Source organism: Sardina pilchardus, chromosome 16 (assembly GCF_963854185.1).
Source record: "Sardina pilchardus chromosome 16, fSarPil1.1, whole genome shotgun sequence".
NCBI lineage: Eukaryota > Metazoa > Chordata > Actinopteri > Clupeiformes > Clupeidae > Sardina > Sardina pilchardus.
Window position 1 is genome coordinate 421504 of NC_085009.1, and position 20742 is coordinate 442245.

Consider the following 20742-nt stretch of genomic DNA (forward strand, 5'->3'; position numbering starts at 1 on the left):
AATCACACTGAAAGACAGAGAGAGAGAAAGAGAGAGAGAAAGAGGAAAAGAAGAGAGAGAGGGCTGAAGGGAAAGAGTGAGAGCTTACTGTATGCACTGGATGGTGTGTGTGCACATGAGACATGTGAGTGTACTCTCTCTCTATGGTTATGCCTATTTGGCATTTGACATACAAATAAAAACAATACAATGATTCATTTAACAGTGAACAATTCAAAAAAAGTTGGTTCAGACTTCAGTAGGGAGAATAGCAATGTGAACAATAAACAATATCAATCAAGTAATAATCTAATGAAAATAAACAATGAACACAAAGGAGAATAGCAAATAAACAATAAAGTCATTCAATCAATCATATAATAACAACAACTATGGCATCATTATTATATAACCCATGTATGTACTGTATCGGTGTGTTTACGCGTGTTTGGCTGTATGTTCATCACTTCAATGATTCATGTGTGAGTCTGCTTCATGTTCGGTTACCCGCTGTCTGTGTGCTCCAGCATATATGTGTGTGTGTGTGTGTGTGTGTGTTTGCCGAGGTATTTAGACAGTGGCTGAGACTGTGCACACTGGTCTGTGAAGTTCAGGAGGGTGCCGCTGGACCAGAGCCAACATGGCCTCCAGCGGAGCCGCAGCTTCTCACTGGCCTATTCTAGCCTGGGCTCCAAAAATGCAACTGCGCTCATCAGTGCACCAGCTCTAAATATAGAGCTACAGTATAATACCCATGCAGAGAGATAGTGAGTGATGAGAGAGATGGTGACAGGGGAGGTAATGGAGGGGAAATTCTTGAATCTTGATTCTCCCCTTGGGGACCAATAAAGCATCTATCTATCGATCTATCTATCTACAGTATCTATCTATCTATCTATCTATCTATCTAAAGGAGAGATAGAAAAAGAGATGATACAAAGAAGACAGGAAAAAAATTGAAAAGGATAGAGAGGGTAGAGAGGTGCACAAGGAAGAAATAAGAAGAACTTTCCAACATAACATATGCATGCCACCTGATATGACCCACGTGCTTTTATCTGAGGGGTCCTTTTTGAGACGAACACCTTGGACCCAAATGAAGCAGAACAGCACAACAGCGCAAAGGTGATCTCTTGCCCGCCTCACTCTCAACTCTGCCTGACCCACAGTGACGTGCGGCGTCACGCTAACTCTCCTCTGTAAAGGGCAGGGCTGGCCATTCAGCTCCGCCTCACACTCACGCCAGCTCCAGGCAGTATTTAACGCCACATTGCTACTTCATAGTCGCATGTGCATGCACACACACACACGCACACACACGCGCACACACACACACACACACACACACACACACACAGGCACACACACAGACTTACAATCTTAAAATGAATGTGTTGTCCCCTATCTCGACATGTAGAAATGTCTTAAAAATAACGGAAGTTGTGTTGTTTTCAACACATTCATTTAAGAGTGTACTACAAGCACTTTTTACCGTGAGAACGCTTCTTATTATGACACATACATACCCTGAGAGATAAACAAGCCACAGCAGGTTCACACATCCTCCACATACACTGAGATTTATTTGCCAGGGTTTAATCATTTTGAAGGTACGTTTTTGTCAATAGATAGGTGTGATGAAATGAAATATATTATGTGTACAACACACCTATTGTTCCCACAGCCTAATAATGTGCTCTAGGTCAGAAAACTCATTTAAAGCACCAATCTCCAAATACTTCCAAAATGTATGAGTTACCCTGACATTTATTTAGCTTGTTTTTTATTGAGAAAAACAAATGAGGAAAATTTGTTTAAATTGTGTCAAAGCCAACAACTTTGATCCCATGCTCCTACACCTCAATGTTCACCACTGAACACACTACACCTCAATGTACATGGACTAAGACACACACACACACACACAATTACCCACCTTTCATCCACCTCAAAGGCACCCCCCCACTCCAAACATGGACTGTGCCAGGGCAAGCGCTGAGGGCGTTTGAATGGGTGTGAGGCTCGGGTGGAACAGACCATCTCGGCCACCCAGGTGGGAGCCTGGGGAGCTGGGCTGTGACTGGGTCATACGGAACTGATTGACAAGGAAACACAGACAGACAGGGGGTTAGGAGATCCACAAAGGGACCAGCTGGGGAAAAAAACGAAATAATGTCTTCACTTTCTCTCAAGGCCTGTATACTGTATCTTTAAAGTACTGCATGACACAGTAGACCGTGCTGACTGCAACATGTGCTCAGGCTTGTTCCAAAAGCTGGTTTGACAAGCATGGGAAGGAGACACCTGGTCTCTAGATTTCTTAATAACAGGTGTGCAATGTCTGCCCTGGTGATGCATATAATTGTAACGTCAAGGTCATGAATTGTAAGGGAAACCAGGAAGTTCATTACAGCATTGTTCACAAAAAAAATCTGAATCTGAAACAATACTGTCTGACATAAAGAATGACTTCTTTTATCAGTCCATGCCAGCTACCATGTTTGCTTGTTTTACCCACAAACAGCCAGTTGATTAAAGCTTTATCATCATGTGTTATAATGTCAAAAGTTTGCAGATCAACCCAGCTAACAGCGAGTAAGCAAGTTGGACGGACATCCTGTTTAGTAGACTTCCTGTTTCCTGTTTGACTGTTCAGCTGCGGCTTTGATGGAAAATTTACATGTGAATCCGGCTGAGTCACAAACTCACGGAGTGGCAATGAATACTACAGATATGAGTCTGCTGGTGAATAATCTGAGCATATGAGAAAGTGTGTGTGAACGTGAAAAGTGAGTGAGTGTGAGAATGACTGTGAATTAGATGAATGATGTGCATTATAGTATACATATCTATTTCAATGAGGATGTATGAGAGAAATTAGTTCAACATAAACTCTTGTTTATGCATGCATTTGTGTGTGTGTGTGTGTGTGTGTGTGTTACTGAATGTGTGTTTACTGTACTATGATAAAGAGTCAAGACAGGCCCAGATCAAAAGGTCTATCAAATGCAATTACCAGCCCCTCAATAAAGAAGAAATGTTATTTTGCATATCTCTACATGTGATGATACCATGTACGTCACACTGTTAACAATGATAATAACATTAATAGAACTACTTTACGCCTTACTGAAATCAAGTGATCTGCAGTCAGTGGATGTGCTTTTGCATATTCCCTACAAATCCAATTGCTATAAAATGATCAGTCACATCAGTCATCAGTCATCAGTCATGGAAGGTTACTTTTCAGCGCTTTTACTAATGTATTTTGGTATTTGGGATGGTTTATGGGCTGCCTAGGTCTGGAAACGAGATGAATGAGTCAATTTTTCATGATGCCATTTAAGGAAGCTTGTTGAATAGAACCACTTCAATTTTACTTATCTGGTCTCTGACTAAAGAACAAAAGTGCAAAAGTTTGCATTGATCCCTCAAGTTCAGGAACTGTTACTAAAATGTCAAAGCTAAGCCATCCAGCAATGTAATGTAATGCTTTTGTATAAGGAACAGGCACCCAGATAGGCCACTAATGAGCAGGGCTCTTCAGACATAATTGAAAATGGTGTTGTAGTGCTTTTGACAAATCACAGATGTCAGATGCCAGATGTTTTAATAAGACCACGAGAAATGAATGAGACAAAATGTGTGACCTTTAACACAAAACTAGTCAATATATCTGTGACATAATTCCAGCCCTCTAAACTTTGTGTCATATGAACGATAATTAAGAAGTATCACATTATATGGAGGAAATGTAGTAACCAAATTGATGGATGCACAGTTTGGACACCATCTAGGAATATATCAGATATTTGATTTAGCTATTCCTTAGATGCATTGTGCTCAGGATGTGACATGGATGTAATGTTCAGTATGCCTCCTCCACGTCCCACGGTCCCGGCTAAAGCAAAAAGGTGACAGAGCCTTTTCTGTTGCTGGCCCCCAGCTGTGGAACCAACTGCCACTTGACATCAGAAATGCCCCCTCAATAACCCTTCAAATCCAGGCTTAAAACACACCTTTTTACATTGGCCTTCCCTGTGCGTTAATTGTCTACCCTGTTATGTCTATAATTGAGTGTTGTCTGTTGATGTCATCTTAGCCTAAATCACTGTTCTGTATTATGTATTTATTTGCTTATCTATTTTATCCTATTTTATTATTTGTTAGTTTATGCACTTTGTACAGCACTTTGGACAGTGTGAGCTGTGGTTAAATGTGCTCTATAAATAAACCTTACTTACTTACTTACTTACTTACAGTAAAACAGACTGGCTTATCAACAGCTGTGTCTGTCTGACTAGCTACTGTTTCAAAAACCACAAGGTGCTGCTGAACTGCAATCTACTGATAAGCAGTGAATAATTTGAGTGTATTTTTGTGCCTGTTTTCTGCATGCTTGCACCATACAGGTCAGTGTACAGTATACTGTGCCTTTTCCCTGAACTGTATGTCACTGCTTTATACATGATGTGTTTGACAACACTTGTACTGAATGTGCATGTACTGTATGTAGTGTGCATGTATCAGAGTACTTAGTGCACTTGTGTGTGTGGATATCTGGTGAATGTAGGCTTGTGCTGTGTCTATAAGAACGCGTGCTTACAGTGTGAGAACTCTGTAAATACGTGTTCCCACACTGTCCCACAAACGTGTGTGTGTGTGTGTGTGTGTTACCTTTCCGGTGGCATCCATGTCCAGCCTGAGTGGCGGCGGAATGTTGCGCGTGCGTGGCGTGGGTGGCGACAGCAGACTGGGTGGCTCGGGGCTGGCGTGCGTGGGTGAGGGCGGCCCACTGAGAGCGCCGGCCTGCCTCTGCTGCGGCTGCTGCTGGTGCGCGAGCAGGTGGCTGGTGCCCTGGGAGTGGACGAGGGGCCCCGCTGCTGCCGCCGCCGCGCCCCGCAGACCCCTGGCCAGCCCCAGAGGCTTGAGCGCCGCCCCGGCCACCGCGCCACCCAGGCCCCCGCTCTCCAGGCCCACCGTCTCCAGGGACTCCAGCGAGTGGGCGTGGCGCATGCTGTCCAGCACGCGGCGCAGGCGTGGCTCGGGCTCGGGCCGCTCCAGCTGGTCCACGCAGGTCCAGCGGCCGCGGCGGTACGGCTCCCCGAGGCCCTGGCCCAGGCGCACCACGCGGAATCGGGACGCCCCGCCGCTGCTGCTCAGAACGCCGCCGCTGCCCCCGCCGCTGCCCTGCTGCTCCGCCTCGCTCTGCCGCCGCGAGAGGACGGGCGTAGCCGGTTGGCTGGAGCTCCTGTCCGTCTGCGAGGAAGGCGGGCTGAGGGCAAGGAAAGGGCTAGGCCCGTTGGGCACAGTCTGAGCGGGGTCCGTTGAGCTCCTGTCGGCTGTGGGCTGCTGCCGGTGAGGGAGAGACGGGGAAGCCGTGGCACTCTGGCCTCCATTGCTCAGCCCCCCCGCAGGGCTGCCGTCTGCAGGCGCAGGGTTCTGGCCGCTGGGGCTGTCCGTTGTCCACTGGCTGTAGTCAGACGTCACGCTAGTGATCTGGAAACCACTTTTTTTCTTACCCCCACTCATTGTAAAGGTGAAAATGTGTAAGTGTGTCAGTGTGTGAGTGGAGTGTGTGTTTGGGGTAGGGGTGTGTGTGTGTGTGTGTGTGTGGGGGGGGGGGGGTTGAGTGTGTTGTTATTGTGTTATTAGCCCTGAGTGTGAAGACTCATATCTCTTTCCTCGTTAATGCCCAGATTCCAAAGAATGTCAGACACACGCACATACACACCAATGCAACTGGGCTTCACAGAATGAGAAAACAAATCTCTGAGGTCAACCAAAAGCAACATGGAACATCCAAGTATCTCCACTCAGACAGGGACAGAGAGTGCTTGGGGGATGAGGAGGAATAATGGTCTCTTTTCATCAGCAAACCCACAGGGGAGCATCTGGTTACATTCCACAGATCACACTCAAAAACAGTCCTCAGGTGAACTCACAGAGGCCTTCCCATAGGAATTGCAACTACACTCCTTCTGTGCACTTTAAAACCTTTAAAAAACACACATACAACTTTCAAATAAGCCCTCACTGTGCGAACTTCTGAAAAAGAGTGAAGAACTTTGTAATGTTTTTTTTTTTTTTTTTTTTAAAGAGAAAGCGAGACCTGGAGCCAAGCCTTTTGCACAGGAGCAGGCAGCTCTTTGCCCGGAGGTTGCGCAAGGCGCACTTGGCTGAAGACGAACAAGGCGTTCTCCTCCCTTCGCGTATTTATAGATGGCTTGCCTGACAGTGTTACTGCGCCTGCGCCACGGGATACATTCCACCAAATGATGTGGATCTTTCGTACGTGCGCGTCGATCAGGTCAGATTGGGTGAACCCCTTGTCCCTCGGGTCAAAGATAACAATAGCCTAAAATAAATACACAGCGACACAACAAAATAACTAATCGTGTAAAACTAGCAGTTAAAAAATATTTGTCTTCTCTGCTGCTCACCGACAGGTAAAGTTTATCTCCGTTACCGTGAGCAGTTTCAGAGGCGGGGTCGACACGACAGGGGAAGACTTTCACACCGAAAGAAGAACCACCCAGCTCTGAGTCTAACTATAGATTACCACGGGTAATCCATGTTGAGGATTATCTCGAGGTTTTCCCAGAAAAATCGGTGAACAACTTTCCGCTGTAGGCATTTGTGCTGAGGGTCACGTATTGGACAAAGGCAAAGTTTATAATCCAATAGAGTGTTGTAGCCAACACTCTGACGTCTCCGTGGCCAATTTAGATTCCTGACTGGGGGCCCATGGAACGCTGTGGTTTCAAACTATTATTTGATGCAATATAGGCCTACAAGCACACTTCAAGAACGGTTGCATTCGCACCATACCGCAAATGGCGCAACATCCAACCGTCAGCCTTAGAGGAGAGATACGGTTTTAGGCTGAAATTGTGAACCAAAGGTGTGCGCATCACGGGCCAGATGTCAACCTACATTCTGATGAAGTCTGGACACTGAAGTTGAATGACGTACATTTCACGCATTGACTTGTTTGAATGCGTTTTTCCTCCAGGCTCACAGTCATTCACACGAGCTTTAATCTCCAGGAAAAGAAAGCCTAACCTACTGAAGTGATGTAGTATACCTTGCACAATGTCCCTCCCACATCATTTATCAGGGTGACGAATACACGTTCAAACAGAGTCAAAGCACATCCACAGAAGCTTGTGCCAGGCTTTTAGGAAGAATATCCTCAACTCTTCACATCGGAAAAATAAGTTTAAGGGGGTGTTGTATTTCTCTTGAGGCCGATCAAGTGTTACCAAAGTACAAATAGTGTGTTTATAAATCTCTGTTTTGAGAAAACAGTAAAAAGGTTAATCCAACACCATTGATTCTCAGATTTACAACACCCTCTTTCTGTCTGTCACTCACACACTCGGTCCGTCTCTCCACTTCTCGTCCGTCACACCTCTTCCAGGCTCGAACCGAGTCCAAGTTGTGATTTTGAAGCAAATTTCCACTGTAGCCACAACGAGCTATCGGCGAGGTTCTGTGGCGAGTTGACGGTCTTCAACTGTGAAGCAGCTCTCCGCCCGTATAACAAGAAATAAGTTCCCTTCTCGTTGGACACTGGTAGACTTCAGCGCACAACTCTTGACAGAGACGTTCACGGCTAGCGCAGGCTGCTCCGTAGAACTTTAAATACCGTTAGTGCCAGAACACGCTCATTTTGGGGTTATCCGTCCGTCACTCCATTACTCTCAGATTCGTGCCGTTTGTTGAGTTGTTGCATCCCTTCGCGTGAAATCAAACTACATGTTATTTGTTTCTGGTGAGAAACTGTTGACAAGTTTTCTTCAAACGGAAGTCCCGCCCTCAGACGCACGATGCGTCGGCGGCGCATCCCTTCTCCCTGGGTAATCTCGACTCCTCACCTATGCAACTGAACTAGACGCTCCGGATGCGGGCAGCGAAAGACGACGACTGCCACTCAACCACTTTTGCAACAATCTTCCGCTGACTACTTTTTAAAAATGTAATCGCTGTAATTTCGCAAAACTGTGCTTTATCTAATAACAAATAGACATACAAATAAGATGTTGTCTGTAACTTTTTCTGATGTTATAGGCTGTTAACTCTACTGCGTAATTACTCATAAGCCAGTTTGTTTCTCCAGCCATAAGCGCTCGCAGATGTAGCACGCACTAGTTGCTAAACTTCCTGCCCTGAAGCGTGGAGGTCAGACCGGAGATCGCCTCCTCTCCCGGCCCGGAATCATCATATTACGCGACCAGTCACAGATCAGCCAGAGTATCGAGCCCTGGAAGACGAAGAGCTAATACACAGAGAGCTGGTCTTTGGCGCCCTCTGACGCGTTATATGGTAATGTACGATCAATAAAATCAGGCTTAATAACTCCTGTGGAATTCGTTATAACGCCTCTATAAAATGTAGGCCTACTCTAAGTGGCATGACCGAGTTTATCTAAAAGAAATGTTGAAGCAATTATAGTTCTGATATTTTATACTGGTCTAGTCTTGGAAGTTCATTTGTTCAATGTAACAATAAAGTTCACTTTGACTGACTAAAGAATGCATTCCTTCTGAGTCATCAAATATGCTTTGAAAGTGGAACTCTCAGGCTACTGTATGATTTTTTAGTAGAATAATAATAAAACAAATCAAAATCAGTCACAGTATTTTATTGTCTGTATGTTTATCATTGAACAATAACACGAATGAGCAGTTTTAACCACCAACTAAAGTATAGCACTAAATGGCTTGTCAAGCAAGATGGATTTCTCCAGAAAACGAACCTGAACACCTGGATTTACCAGTGTCCCATATCTCTGAGTATTTTCTGTGCGCAAGCATACGCACACACACACACGGCAACAAACACACAGTTGTGTAACAATAATTGTAAACACACATCCACGCACCCCCCCCCCCCCCCCCCCCACCCCATCCACACACACACCACACACACACAAAGAGGCAGTTGTAATGATAACAGTCAGACATGGTCTGGAGGCTATGAAATGTCAATAGACAGGTTGGTAATATAATTAGCATTTTCAGGCAACATGGATACAATGCATGTAAACACTTCCGATAAATAGTCTCTGAGCCTTGACTTCAGCAATATGTTTGATATATACACATAGATAATTCCCTATGTTCATTCATATGACTATAGAGTTTTGAGAGTTTTGAGTGTGTATGTGCTGTGCTTTCCTACACAAATGTAACATACAAAACACACAACACACACACACACACACAACAACACACACACACAGAAAGAGTTACAGCAAATTAACCATTTGAAATCAGACAAACAGGACTAAAGATCACATTCTTTGTCACTGTCTCATTAACACACACACACACACACACACACACACACACACACACACACACACACACACACACACACACACACACACACACACACACACACACACACACACACACACACACACACACACACACACACACACACACAGCAGCACCTGCTGAGTGTCCATAAGGTGCTTGCCCTTTAGAATAACCAACAGAATTCCAGACAGAATGGCTGTCAGTGACACACAGGCAGGCAGACAGTTTGGCAGACAGACAAGTAGAAGGACACAGACAGACAGAATATGAGTTTGTAACAGAGGTGTCAGATGAACTTGAGATGCTTGTCTTCAGCGATACCATAATTTGTTTTATTTTCCTCAAACACCTGGGTGAGTTCCTGTGAACAGTAAGAGTGGTTACTAGTGGATCTCTCTCTCCTCTCTCTCTCTTCTCTCTCTCTCCTCTCTCTCATCTCCTCTCTCCTCTCTCCTCTCTCTCTCTCTCTCTCTCTCTCTCTCTCTCTCTCTCCTCTCTCTCTCTCTCTCTCTTCTCTCTCTCTTCCTCTCTCTCTCTCTCTCTTCTCTCTCTCTCTCTCTCCTCTCTCTCTCTCTCATACAAAGACAAACACACACAAAAAAAATCATTATTTGCATGCACATTCACAAACCTGCTTTACCACTCAGTTCAGACCTACATGTGCAAATCATTACTCATGACACATACTGATCTTTTCACCTTATGGCACAACTCATTCCACCCATACTCTGTTCGTCATTACCCTACTATTTAAAGTAGGGCTGGGACTCGATTAAAACAATTAATCTAATTAATTAGAGGCTTCGTAATTAATTAATCGGAATTAATCACAATTTAATCGCAGATCAATATTTGACCTGAGAACAGTGAGAAGTAATTTTCACATGGATTTTTAGTATACCATTGAATAAGGACTGAATACATAAGCTTAAGCAACAAAAATATTGTTTAGTCCAACAGACCAGTGCAATTTTTGCCATAAAGTGTAGCAATACCATATTTGGAAATATAGTAGGCCTACATTTCAGAAATTCAAGTAGCCTATAGATAGGTAGACCTTCTGTAAACTATAATACTTTGTTTTTTTAAGTAAAACACAATACTGTGATATCCTGTTAATTGTGTGTGATGTGTTACCTGTTACCTTGAGTTGAGTTCATGAAATTGTTGTGTCCCTTTAAGGGGAACTGGGGGGAGGGGGGGTGGAGTTTACGTGTGAGCTTGTGTGCGTGTGTGTGTGTGCCCGGTTCCGAGAGTGAAGTTGGACATAGACTTAGGTGCGGTGAATTACTCTGTTATAATTGTGAGTTGTGGCTGTAACAGCAACTCGGTTGCTATTTGTTTAATAAATAAAGCTCGGAAGTTTCCCTCAAGTGTCTGGAGTATCACAATACTTTCAAGTAGGCCTACATTCAGAACATTGGAAACCCTGACTATTAGAAAACATTCTCTCTTGCTTCACAAGCCATAACAGACTTTGTCCACGCTAGCTGCTATATGTTTTGCACTGAGGTGATACTTAAGGCTCGATGTGCTGCGGTGATATGCAAATTCCTTGTTGCATAGCTTGCACACAACCATGCTCTTATCGACGTTCGTTTTTTTGTAACAAAATGTCCCATCCACGGGGCCAGCCAGCGCGGTCACATCAGCCAGAGACACTTAAAAGGACTTTGCATCAGCCCACTGTGGTTTGTTGTCGCCTGAACCGCAATCATGCGCGTTAGTTGGTGCTCCAGTATAATCGGTCCCTCTGAAACTCATCCAGTGAGAAACGTTCCACGGTGTAAAAATAAACACGATTAAAATGCGTACATTTTTTTAACACATTCATTTTTGTGTAATTAATTAATCTCAATTAACGCGTTAAAGTCCCGGCCCTAATTTAAAGCAACAACATGTAGTTTTTCAGGTGTGAACCCGCGCACAAAAAGAACTACAAAATTCGACTGCTTTACAGCATACACTTCCCCCACCACTTCCTCAAATTCAGTGAAAGCCCACTGTAGCCTATGTTGCATAGACAGTAAAAGATGTTGATGGCCGAAGCAGCAACGAAACCGAAAGTGTTATGATACAAGTGTAAACTTGGTAGGCTAGGCTACAGCCTGATGTTGAAGTAGCGATTTATGACGAAGCTCCTTCTAGGACAAAAAAACAGTCATAAGTAGCCTAAGCCTATAAACGGGGTGTACACGTTTAGTAGGGGCTAGTCTACATTCTTGAAAGTGAATCACGATTAGACAGAAATAATATTTTAGGCTAACTAACCTAATGACTGAGTCATGTTTGTTTATTTACTTTTCTGGTGAAAGTGTCTTGCCACAGGCTGTAGCCTAATGCAAATTTACTTTTCTACTTTGCAGATAGCTTCATATTATAATATTGACGATAGCCTATGCCATTACCTACCATACAAACAATTGAATTAGGCCTACATATTCATTCTGTAAACAGTAGGCTTAAATGACGCTGCCTTACATGAGCTACGCGATCATGGCGCTTGAAAAAAATAAAACCCATGAAATTATACTCATATGATGATATGCTGAAATGTATGCCACTGTAGGCCTACCTGGAGTATACATTTCACATACAACGCAGGCAGTCCGAGTTTGCCCAAGACGTGAGAACTCCTCCTGCAGAATTCTGCTTGTCAACAAATGCACGTGTATCCTGGCTCAGTGGGTTAGCGTTGCTCAAATGTGCTGTCATAAGAAAGTGGCTCTGTCTTAGCGTGGCTCTATCATCTAGTCATGCTGCTGACCAAACTGCTCGGGAGCTGGTTATATGTGCTAGTTATAGCTCAACGTGTAAATCTACCGCCTATACTGACCAAACAATTATCTTGAAAAACAAAGTTATCACGTGTAAGATTCTGTCATCATATCTTACAAGAGCTCTGCCTCTACAAACATTTTGCCCGTGCAAATATATGCCACTACTATGGACGTGAATACCATAGCATACAATATCTGGTGAACATCGATTTTTTTTTTTTATGTCATAGAGACACTAAAAATGATCACCGATTACGCTATTGCTCATAAATATCGTAATCGTTTTTTTTAATAAGTAATCGGTCTTGTAGCCTACACTTCAGGATTGACCAACATTATCCCAATAGGCCTACCGAGAACGTGCACAGACCTGAGCTGAAAGCCTAGTTTTACAAAATGTGTTATCACATAACTGCTATCGTAGTACCACATAATTTAGTATTTAATGTGCAGCCTCAATATGTCTAGCCTATATTGTATGTCTAACTTGCTTCTGGTGTAACCGTGACAGATTTTACGACATACGTAAAGAAATTACCGTTTCCCAACTGTAGGGGGACCCCGAGAGCAAAACTTCCATGGTGTTGCTTTAAAGACATGCCAATCAACACTAACCTCAATGTAGAGCTTATGGAGAATGTCTATGTCTTCTTTACTTGGAGATGGAGTCTGCACAACTGGAATGGGCCGGCCCACTGTATAGAAAGAATATAATGATATAATATAATAACTCATGACATAGATGTTAGCAAGGGTTTCCTAATTATGTTTGAATTACTGCAATGGCAAGGTGTGTGCTTCTTACCAATGGTGTGAATGGGCTTTCTATAGGGCAGCAGGCCAAAGCTGTACTGGAAGACCCCTCGGGCATGGAAGAGGGGCAAGGCCACACCCATGATCCTCTGGAGGCGGTCCTGCATGCGGCGGAGAGCAGAGCCTCTGGGGTTCTCCATCTGGTCAAAGAGCTCATTCTCACCAAATGAGAACACTGGAACCAGCCATGCCCTGTACACACACACAGATTTATGAATGTCAAATCTCAAAAACACTCACAGTTACACAGCAATAGTGCATTACCCACACACACAGTGGCCCTCATTTATCAACCGAGCGTAGAAACCAGTGTAGATCTGAGCACAGAAATAATCTTACGACGGGGCCACGTGTGATTCATGACACTTTCGTATCACTCCAATTGCAGCGTAAGAATAAACGTGTGTGGATAATGTGGAGGCTAGAAACAAGCATAATTTAAATATCATGCCCATATATACATGTATTATGTTCATTGTTTAGGCCTCACCCCAAGAATTTACAACATGAGGTGCATTACATGTCCAAAAGATCAATATTTGTGACCTCGAGATTGACGCTGCAAGCCCAGCTGAACCTTGTTCATTTTGACAGCTAGATAAGCGTCACCAAGACAGCCGGGGAACTATGGCGATTTAAGTGTAACAGACTTTATTTTTGCAAAGAAATCATACTGCAAGTACATTCATTACACAACCATACCACAGTGCTATTTGCCCATTTTAAAAAATCATTTATGATTGTTCCGCTTTCCAAAGAGAAACTAATTCTCCCCACACAGCCTTTGGCTATCTTACGCAAATGTCAACATAACAGGCTGCATGCACAGGAAAACTCTTATGTCCAAGATCTTCAACCTTCCAATTCACTGCCAATTTCCTGCTGCACAGTGCTATGCTGCCTGAGAAATGTGCCTGTCATACGACTGTTTCATATCGTACGAACATTTCATAAATGAGGGCCATAAAATGCACCACCACACAAAGAGATTATCCATCTTGTTTCACTGCAGCCTTGAAAACCCAAGTTGCCAACACACAACAGCACACACACTCACCCATGTTTCAGTGCGAGCTTGATGAAGCCCTTCCGATGCAGCAGCTGAAGGGTCAGCTCTCCCGGTCGGGCATCAAGCGACTCCGGTGCGCCGCCCACTGCCACCACGGCAACGTGTCCACCCTCAGGCCGACTGATGATATAGCTGGCACTGGCCTTCTCACTGGACACCAGTCCTGACGGGTCAAAGATCAAGAGGAAAAGGTTGTGAACCAGCCAAAACAACCAACCAACCAACAGAAGTGATATGACTGATGCTAAGTAACTTTATACATTTATTCTCTATAAATATTTTGTCTGCTTGACCAACGCACACACTATGGTTGATCAAGAATAACTGCATAAATGATAGCGGGTGCTAACAGCAGTTCAAATGATGATGTACACATGATTGTTTCCACCAGTCTGGATGGAAAGCAGACTGAGTGCAAGTGCAAAATGACATTCAATATGACGACATTAGAGAGGTTTGTGGAGCAGGAAAAGAAGACTATTGAGATTCTATTGGAGTGTCTGCATGTGCATCAGGTTTGATTCAGAATGATCAGAGAGACACCGCCTCTTAGAATCAGGTAACTTAGGAACAATGTAAAAATGATTAAGGTCTCTGAGTGTTTTGTTATTGTAACGGATGCCAGCTAGTTAGCTGTGCGAGGAGAACGTTAGTAAACCTCACTCCCCGACGCCTCAGGGGCGCTGCTGGCATGAAAGCTAGTAGCCTGGGCTTTTAGCTGGATTGTTAGCGCGCTCGACTCCCGATCCAAGGTGCTGCTAGTTTGCGGGTTCGAGTCCGGGCGTGTGCAGGGCTGGACCGCGGTGGTTCCACACAATGCAGGTTACATTATGCTTTACTGCCGCTGCTTTGCTATTTCCAATATGATCCCCACCTAAGTCCAGAGTTATAAGTCTGCAAAAAAATGTCACACTTTTTTTTGTGTCATCAGATGACACACTTAGGTCATCTGATCCTGAAGACCAAGCCGGTCCTCCTACTTTCATGAACTCCTCATCATCCGCAAAAATCACCACACCGCCACTTCATGGAAAAGAGACTAGAAGAGCATTCAGAATCCTCCAGTGGCGTATCAGTTCTACAGCCATGATTAGACACACCACTCAGAAGCAGTCATCACACTATGGGCTTTAGTCAAACCTTGAGTCATGCTTTGTAAAAAAAACATCATAGGCTAGAGCTCAAATGTAGAAACGAACAGAAGAATGTAGTGATGACATCTCTCTCACACACTCTCTCACACACATACATCATGGAGGGCATAATATACTGCAAATACTGCAGGTGTTTCAGCTTCAAACGTTGTCTAGAGAGCAGTCGTCCTCATTCACTTTTCCCATCACTGCTCACTTTGGAAGTGGGACATTTTCAAGCCCACCTGAGCCCATCACCCCAGCAACATGGTAACATGCAAATATCATTCTAGCATTGTGATCCCACGTCCATTTTTTGTCTCTGTGCTCTGGACCTGATATCATTTTTTTTTTTTAAAAACGTATAGGACTGTTTATGACTCCTATGCTTGTGAGTGGCTATTTTGTTTTGAATGTAGGATCTTCCTTGTCAAAAAGAAAGCCATGAATAAAGACAGGCACAACAAATGTCCTTCTGTTCGTCGCGCCCAATGTCATGCCTCTGCACTGCCCCCACGCGTTGAGAACTACTGCTCTGGAGCTTATTGAGAGGAATAAACTGAAAGTGAAGAAATCTAGTCAGAGAGAGGGGCAACTCTTCATTCGGACACGTCAGGTCAGGTCAGGTCAGCTGACGACAGCACTGCTCTACTTGACTCAACTGTGATGAAAGTCTACTGGTCGGGTTAGGGTTGGGTAAGTGCTGTGTCAGATGAAACTCGGGAGACATGACCACATCAGAGATCACACACACACACACACATACACCCATGAGTCAACACACACATGTTCACACGTACCCGTACACGGACAGTCACACATACATTTGTTCATACACGCCCATACACAGACTAAAACCCACACACACACATGAACACATGCACACACAATTAACCAAAAATGGTGCATTACAGAATCTGTCAAATCTGGCCCCTCCCATGGACAATTACCATCGTAAACAGATCTTAACAACTGGCTAAGTGACAACCACCCACACCTACTGCAGCATGTCTGTGCAAGCCAATAGGCAACAGTAGGCAGCAGCTGCCATGTCAAGTGGACATATGTAAAGCAGCTGTCTAAGAAGACTGGGAGGAAGTTGTACGCTCATACAGGAAGCACAAGGCCAAGATGACAATTTCAGTTCCTATGTGTCTGTCGCATTGTCCCTACTTAACCCACACCCAAAGCTGCATTCCAGACAAACCTGAAAGTGACATCACACATCAAAAATGATAAAAATAGAGTGCAACTCAAAGTAGGCCCAACTTGCAAACTCAGTGCGAATCCATCTGCCCCCACTTTAAAGTCGGAACAGGGAAATATCCAACTTTATTTTCCTAGCATAAAGTGAGCAGGCTCAAAGGCACATGACATAGCATGTCGTGTGTACATGTGCACACATTGGCTGTTTGGATTTGTGTAATGGTGGCAAAAAGAGATGTACTGCTACTTGAGATGTAAGACACCTCCTCATATGTCAGGCAGATCTGATCAGTGGTCTAGACAGGAGATGAGGGAACAAGGTTGGTGTGCTGGTGTGCGTGTGAGCGTGCATGGGGCCATTGCCCAATTGGGATTGGTTCAATCATTTCTTCACTGTAAACTATCATGAGGACTGTTTACGCAATGGAGGACAGAGAGAGAACAGCCAGACAAACACAGAGGGCAAACTCCCCCACTGTCTAAAACACACACACACACACACACACACACACACACACACAAATATAGATATAGTGTGAAAACTGACTATCTCTCTCTCTCTGACATCTGACACACAAACAGCCAGTGAGTACTGGCGCATCCTTACGTTTGCCACATTTTAAAAGGGACGTGTGAAGAGTTCCGCAGGATTTAAGTTGTTTTGAACACACCAATATCACTCTTCCATCGATCTGCTTTGTATTCGATACAGCATCACTGCGGTATAGTGGTATTACAAGAAAACCGCCTGTCTCCGGTTGACTGGAATGCTACATTTTAGTGGATATATGGGATAACACAAAGTATAGGCAATTTACACCACAATAATATTTTTTTAACACAAGCCCACACAAATACACACAAACACACCTACCTCCAGACATGATGTAGTCCCTGAAGAATGGCACTCGGAACCAAAATGGCAGCATGAGCAGGTATGGTGTGAGTCCTGGGAAAAGAGTTGAAAAGCCGGAAGCTTCTGTGCAGAAGTTCCCGAATCCCCCAGCAACGAGAACCCCATGTGGATGGAACCCAAAGATGTAGTTATGACTGGGGTCCAGATCAGCTGTTTTCACCAACTACGGGGTGTGTGTGTGAGAGAGGGAGAGAGGTAGTGGCACACATTATTTACATAGCGGCACTCTTAAAGGTCATTTCTGTGAATCAGCAAGGTGAAAGGCTTTTGATATTTGAGCTTTATAGCCAATCAAACCCCTCCTGTCTATGCTACTGGAGAAAGACACTAATTGGCTGGAACTGTTTGACTTGGTCTGAGCCACTATGGTTGCTTCCAATTTACAGGCCCTGGACTAGTCGGTGTTTGACCACAGCCATTTTTTAAGTGGCCACACGGAGCTAAATTTGCAACACCCCCCCCCCCCCCCCCCATACTTTAGAATTGGAATTGTGCACTATGATGCACCCTATCTTATACACACCCTATATGATGCACTCTATATACTGTACAATTTGTGCAGACTGTGCAGAAAGAACAGGATGTGAAGTAAACATCTGCCTGAAAATAGGCCACAGGCAATCCGCTGGGAGTACGATTAACTAAACGCACGATTGCCTAAACAATTAACCGTGTTTACAATCACACACAATGCAATCTCCAGAGAAGGAGCATGTGTGGGTATACTTGGGTGACACTATGTGAGAAGGACATAATAGGACCATATGATTTGTGTATCTACGCACACCTGTGTGTGTGTGTGTGTGTGTGTGTGTGTGTGTGTGTGTGTGCACTGTTGGGTGCTTAGGTGAGACTGAGTGTATGGGCGTAAGACATATCTCTTAGGATACTGTGTGGTTTGTTCATGTAGGTGTGCTTGTGTGTTTAACTCACTGAAATGGGGAAGTAGTCTCTAAAGTACTGCCACACCGTCCAGCTCCGGACCCAGTTTGATTTCCGACCCCCTGTGATAGGCGTGTCCCTGTCAAGGTACAGCCAACCAGCATAGAGAGCGCCAAGGACCCACCAATCACTGAGACACAGGAGCACGTATGCAGCAAGGCAACACTGAGCTGTGGAGAAAGACGTCTTGAGAGTGAGAGGCAAACAAACAGAAGAACTCCTCCTTTAAGTCTCAATAGCTCAATATGGTGATTGTGTCAGACTCCATGTGTGGCGTAAGCACATGTGACTATTAGTAAGTCCACGTCATTGAAGGGTCTAAGAGGTGACTGGGATGACAGTGCCAAGTGGGGTTCTGGTCAGGGTGGCAGATGCTCTTTGTCACACTTTATCAAGGTCACTACTCAAATGGGCACACAGGCACACACACAGAACCAATGACACATGCAGAAAAACACACACTTGCAGAATGTTGTTACATTGCCATTACATTAAATTACACAGTTTACCAGGTAGAGGTTATTTTCAAGACTAGCTCTGCATAAAGTCTGTAGTTCGATTTTAGCAGTGATAGTGTAAACCTCACCTTTGCCTGAACAGTAAGAGTTGGGCAAGATTCTATTAGAGGTTCCAGAGGGCAGTCCCCCAAAAATTGCTCAAAACCAGCTCAACATGCAGGTCAGATGCAAATCACAATAGCATTCAGTAGCTATAATATTGTATCAGGCGGCTCATAACTCTCAGGAAAAGCCTCGCCTACAATGTAACCTGATACAGGCAGTAAGCTATTAAATGTTACAGTCGCCAACGTATCGGCCACAAGAGATCAGCAACAAAAAGCCTGTCTGGTGTCCACACTTTCCTCCGTAGAGGAACCACAGCCGATTGGGATCAGTGTCCTCCTTCGCAGAGGGGCTAGACCCTTGGTATGGAGGCACCCACCAGGCAAGCAAACTACACAGTCACTTTGTGTTCTGGACTAAGTGCATGATGCAGAAAAACAGAGCACAACACATTACATTATCCTTCTCCGCTTCCATGCACACAGAGAGGCACGCACACGTATGGAACACAGCTAACTTAGCACACACGTGTAAAACACGTCTCTGGGTGCATCGGGGCTACCTCCCCCATCATCATCAACAGCAGCCCCTCTCCGTTACAGCAGCGGAGGAACAGCTACTCACCCAGCGCAAGAAAGGAGAAGACCCACTGAACCACAGCGGCCGTTTGAAGGCGTCTGTGGAACGGGACGTTCAGCGGCGCAAACTCGATCTTCATGACTGCAGTCGAGACAACAAAGCTCTCTCATAGACTCATCAGTCTTTCGTTGTTTCACACGCCACGCAGAGCAATGGAGTTGAGCTGGGACCTGTTGCTATTTAGAGTTCCCAAATTCGTTTGCCGTTAGTCTCGCAGACGCATAAACTCAATGAAGTTATGCACTGACTGTGTAAGTTAGCTGCGAACAGGATGGATCTGTCATAAACACAACTCACGCTGAAGTGTAGACCACTAACTAATTGGCTTCCAAACCTGAACTTTCTGTCCTTCTGTGATTGCTGGCTCTTGGCTTGAACACTCCCAAAAATGCATTGCGTCACAGCCCCACCCCTAACTTTGGTGTCAGTTGAACCAATGGCACAATAGTAGGCGCCTCTACTCTTTTACAACTTGAGGGTCCTGCATATTGGAAATAGGACAGACACATCTCATCAGTTATGACAACAGTACAAATCAGTTTGGTCGAAATCATTAATCATTCCTCTTCTGATTTGGTTGGTTAAAATGGTTGCTGCGGGATCTTATTCGGAAGTGTTCCTTTACAAAATCTTCATAGCCTATGATTCGAAACGCATCTACGTGCCCCGTATGGCCCTTAAGGTGGATTGGATTTTAAATAGGCCTAGAGAAAATTAAGCCATAAACATGTTGTTTTTGGTTTTACAAATATTTGAACATGATGGGCTGATGAACATTGCACCCATGCTTGCAGTAGGCTACTGTCCCTGACCTACTGACAGAGAAAGATTCTTGATGAAGATTCTTGAACATAGGCCTATCGAAAGCAAATAATAGCCGATCATAACAATAGCCTATTCTTTAAAATGCATTTTGCTTTTGTTGACTTGGCATAATGACCGAATAAGGGGTTTCTATGGTTATGGTTGGTATTTCGCAGACACTTTTGTCCAAAACAAGTAGGCTAGGCCTACATGAACACTTGTTACTAAAATAATAGTCCCAGTAAAGTTGAAAAATGAATTTAAGCATGAAAGTAACAGTAAATATCAATATCAATATCAATGACAATATCAAATATAAACAAGAAATGCAATTCTAATGAATTCCAAGTGCATGAAAAAAAAGCTAAAATAGTTTAAAAAATAAATTTAACTTGCATTAGCAGCGGCATGGTAGGCTATAACTCACAGAAAGTGGTAGGCTACAATATCTCAAAAAGTATCACATTTACAAGAAATAGCCACTCTGTCCTATTGAAGACCTCCATTGCAAAGTTAGAACAAAGTTCAAGTTGAATAGGCTACATTAAAGGTGGTCAGCAGCGGAATAATAA

The 20742-nt window shown here is 44.2% G+C and overlaps 2 protein-coding genes across 2 annotated transcripts in view; both read right to left on the reverse strand.

Moving 5' to 3' along the window:
- The window catches only part of zgc:153012 (uncharacterized protein LOC777626 homolog), a 20841-nt gene extending 11972 nt beyond the window's left edge, over positions 1–8869 (reverse strand). Inside the window, exons 1-2 of the mRNA XM_062517180.1 lie at positions 4657–8869; positions 1931–2074 (exon numbers count right to left, since the gene is read on the reverse strand). Of these exons, the coding sequence (XP_062373164.1) occupies positions 1931–2074; positions 4657–5511 (999 nt within the window). The 5' untranslated portion in view covers positions 5512–8869. The remainder of the gene's footprint in view (positions 1–1930; positions 2075–4656) is intronic.
- A 40-nt stretch (positions 8870–8909) lies between these two features.
- Positions 8910–19714, reverse strand: mogat3a (monoacylglycerol O-acyltransferase 3a). The gene is made up of 7 exons (XM_062516773.1): positions 19352–19714; positions 18156–18334; positions 17181–17385; positions 13956–14130; positions 12891–13090; positions 12701–12780; positions 8910–9666 (listed from the first exon to the last, which is right to left on the reverse strand). The coding sequence occupies exons 1-7, from the start codon at positions 19443–19445 to the stop codon at positions 9592–9594; spliced, it is 1008 nt and encodes a 335-aa protein (XP_062372757.1). The 5' UTR covers positions 19446–19714; the 3' UTR covers positions 8910–9591.
- Positions 19715–20742: the final 1028 nt, after the last annotated feature.